Raw genomic sequence first — 3650 nt, 5'->3', positions numbered from 1 at the left:
TTCCAACTCAAACCATTCTGTAATTCTCATGCAATTTAAATTCTAGTCCTTTCACTACATCTAAATTATCATGCAGTTTCAATCTCTGAGCCACAAACAGCTTCTGCCTTGACAATGTAATCTGAGCAGTAACTAAAATGCAGGTTTGCTCTCACCTGTTGCTTCCACACTGGCTTTTTGGCTACTGCCGGCCTGATCCACAGAGGTGCTTCCACCAATGTATTTATTCTGCCCGTTGAAGCTGGACACAGGCACATGGTGGGGCACTGGGGGCAAGGGCCCCCCGTTCACAACCTCGCCAACAGAGACAGTGAGCTTCTGGCTGACAAACAGGGATTTCCGTGGCTTGGGTAATCCATCTGGCTCCAGGAAAGCCGAGCGATTCAGCTCCACGTAACCCCTGGGGAAAAACAAAAAAGTAACAACCAGGCATATGTCCACAAAGCTCTGGTAACCTACAGGCTTTTAATTCTGAAACTTATTGGTTTGAAAGAGAATGTTGACAGGAATAGATGACTAACTGGCATCCTCAAGGGTTTTTTTTCCTTTCCCAGTCTCTCAAAATTCCGAGTTTGGATGAACACACCTTACAATGCATGGATTTTCATGGCAGTCACTTATCTGTGAACTGCTGTCCTCCAATATCCTCTAACAGTTGGTTTGCACAGTTCAACTTCAACCTACTCTACAGGCATCACGATAATGCCAGTTTCCCATGAAACAGAACTGTGTCCTTATCTCCTATGGAGACCTATCCCCTGTTCTTGGTCCATACTTTCCAACCTTCAGGAGCAGCTCCCCCCCCATTATCCCCTCTGCTTGACATCAGGCTCACCCCCCCCAGGCATCACTTTCCCCACACTCACCCATCTGATACACTCAGGCCATAATAACTTATAAAATCAGTTGCCTCCTCGCAGTCTTTGAACAGCAGCATGCGGACGAGGTGGTCCAAGGGGAACGCTGTACTTCTCTGGGTGCTCACAGTGTAGGCAATATTGAGGGATTTGAGACCATCCTTACGAATCTGGGGGGAAAGAAAAAGCCACATAACTACTAGGAAAGAACCCCAAATAAACCATAAAGTGTACCATAAATGTGAAAATCATGTTTAAATGCACCAATACTTTGTCATCAAGTATCCACACAAACAATTATTAGGAACTGCAACCTTCTTTTTAAATTCTACACACTTGCTTTCTAGTTTCTGTTCCTCTTTCATGATACTTGTTTTGAGCATATCCCTTTGTGATTCTTCTGCAGAAAAGACCTTGCAAGGTCTTCTGAAAGTGCAGACTCATATTTCTTTGCAGGACTCTCAGGCCTGCTTCTCTGCTTCCCAGTTGCGTTTCAGGGAAATATTTCTTTGTACACAATTACAAGAAAAAATAAGAGCATTTCAGTATTTGCCTTTCATATCAAAGCAGAAAGGTCCTGATAAATTTTTTAACACTTCTAAAGAAGTAGTAACAATATTATCTTTATGGCTCAATATCTACTAAATTTTCTGCTGATTTCCCCTCAAATCCCAGACTGTCTTACTCATTAAATAATTTAAAAAACATCCATCTGTTTTTCCCTCACCTGGTTGAAATAACAGTGTAAGAGGCAGGCATTCAGATAGGAAGCTGCTTGCACAAGCTTGAAAAACCTCACAAAATTGTTGCTGTTTAATGCAGCAAAAGCTTGAACTGCAAATCTAACTTCCGGTGAGTTTCTAACCTCTGGATGAAATTGTTGAACTTCTCTGTGGAGACAAAAGACAGGGACAAAACTTTTGCTTTAATACTGAACAATCAACAGCAACCTGCAACAGCAAACAATTAAAACCAAGAGCATTACAATTTTTCCGAATTTAATTCTAAATTCTTCCCAGAGGTAAAGAGAGAAAACAAATGATGTCTTGTTCTCACCTGAGAATATCACCCTTGTTGAGATTCAGCAAGACATTATAACCTCGGAACTCTGCTTCACTCTTGCAGAAAATCCCCTTGTTAGCTAAGTCCTGATACATCTCCTTCAAGCTCTGCAGGCATTTAGTCATGTTCTCATTGTTAATTTTAGCATCAAAGGAGGACATGGGCTCTTCACACAAGTGGTGAGCACAGTGGATGTGAAAGCGAGTGCACTTCTCAATCAGAGACACCATCAGCGGGTTGCAGAGGTGTTGCTGGGTTATATCCTAACAGAATGAAAAAGAATACATTACATGTATTTTTAAACTAGTTGAACAGCACAGTCATCTGGCATTACCACTGGAAAACCCATTTCACTGTGCTTTGAGTCACTCTGCAATTCAAAACATTACAACAACTATTGCTTTTTGCTTCCTTTTTTTACAGCATGATGGGATCTTTTGCTTTTTATCACCAAACACCTCCATCCACAGTGCTTACCTTTCTTATTCCACGAGTTCTGTTCCAGACAAAATCATACCATTCTCCGTAGTTTCCTTCTCCTTGATCCATAATATTTGTCACTAAATAGTCCATGGTCATGCTCAGTACCTCAGAGGGTCTCAGTTCATGGGGCAAAGGTTCCTCCTGATCTGCTGAAGACCTGCTATATTCCTTGATTGCTGCTGCATGATCCACCTGCAAGAGGTGAGGAAAAGAATAAAAACCTAAGTATGTACAACTTCCCAGCAGTAAAGAGGATTTCATCCCACCTATGCCTTTAACTTCAGTAAGGAGTTGACTATTGAAGTGTTGACTTAGTCTCAAACTCATAACCTTTAAGACAATATATAGCTATAGATAATTACATATAATATGTAATTACAGCTTTAGAAGTACAGTTCTAAATAACTGAATAAAATACATGACATAGTGAAAAAGCAAATCTTGTTTTCCAGAATTCAAAGGCAATAATTAAACAGCCTACAGAATTTCTGTACCAGAATTACCCCTGTAATCAGCTAAACAATACTGACAGCTCTAATGAGCATGAGGCATACTGATATCCTGGGAATCTCATACCTTATCAGTGCCTAGAAGCAATTCAAAGATGCTGAGCTGGTTTCTTGTCTCCCTCATGTAACGCTCCTTTTCAGGACACATATCTGGGCAAGTACCAACAACAGTTTTTGCTTTGCCAAGATCAGTCCTTTTTATCCGAGCTAAAAAAAACCACAGAAAAAATTGAACAAACACTAAGCATCCCTTGGGTCTTGGGTTTTTTTCTTCACAATAAGCTATTACCCTGATGCGCCAAAACAGCCCTGAGCATGCAAGACTGTACCCAAACTTTGGCTTAGTCGCAAATGGACAAGGATGGGGGTTCTCCCCACTCTGAGGCCTGTCCAAGTATTGCACATATTGCGAGTTTTGCTGAAAAGACTGAAGCTTTTAAAAGACACCCATTGTTTTTTGTCCTAAGGAACAGTAAATTCAAAATTCTGCATTGAGTGGACAAGAAGTCCGTCAACATTAAAAATAAGATCTTAAATTAGAAATAGCATCAGTTTTGAAACTGCAAGAAAAGCATGGAAGGTGTTACAATCATCACTGTGAAACAGAAGGACATTTCTTGAAATAATTCTCAGTTGTGTAATAGTTTGAATTTGGAGAAATACTAGAGGTACTGGTACAAGTTGCTCAGAGAAGCTGTAATAGCCCCACGCCTGGAAGTGTTCAGGGCCAGACTGGATG

At 40.8% G+C, this 3650-nt stretch overlaps 1 protein-coding gene across 1 annotated transcript; it reads right to left on the bottom strand.

Moving 5' to 3' along the window:
- Window positions 1-155: 155 nt before the first annotated feature.
- LOC102038304 (germinal-center associated nuclear protein-like) lies at window positions 156-3118 on the bottom strand (the record flags this gene model as incomplete). The annotated part of the gene is made up of 6 exons (XM_005431523.1): window positions 156-400; window positions 867-1027; window positions 1585-1747; window positions 1914-2182; window positions 2397-2594; window positions 2979-3118. Coding segments are annotated over 6 exons (1176 nt in total), but the record flags the coding sequence as incomplete, so codon positions are not given.
- Window positions 3119-3650: the final 532 nt, after the last annotated feature.

The sequence above is a fragment of the Geospiza fortis genome, unplaced genomic scaffold (genome assembly GCF_000277835.1).
Source record: "Geospiza fortis unplaced genomic scaffold, GeoFor_1.0 C13862274, whole genome shotgun sequence".
In the NCBI taxonomy this organism is placed as follows: domain Eukaryota; kingdom Metazoa; phylum Chordata; class Aves; order Passeriformes; family Thraupidae; genus Geospiza; species Geospiza fortis.
This window is presented reverse-complemented; position numbering and strand designations above follow the sequence as displayed.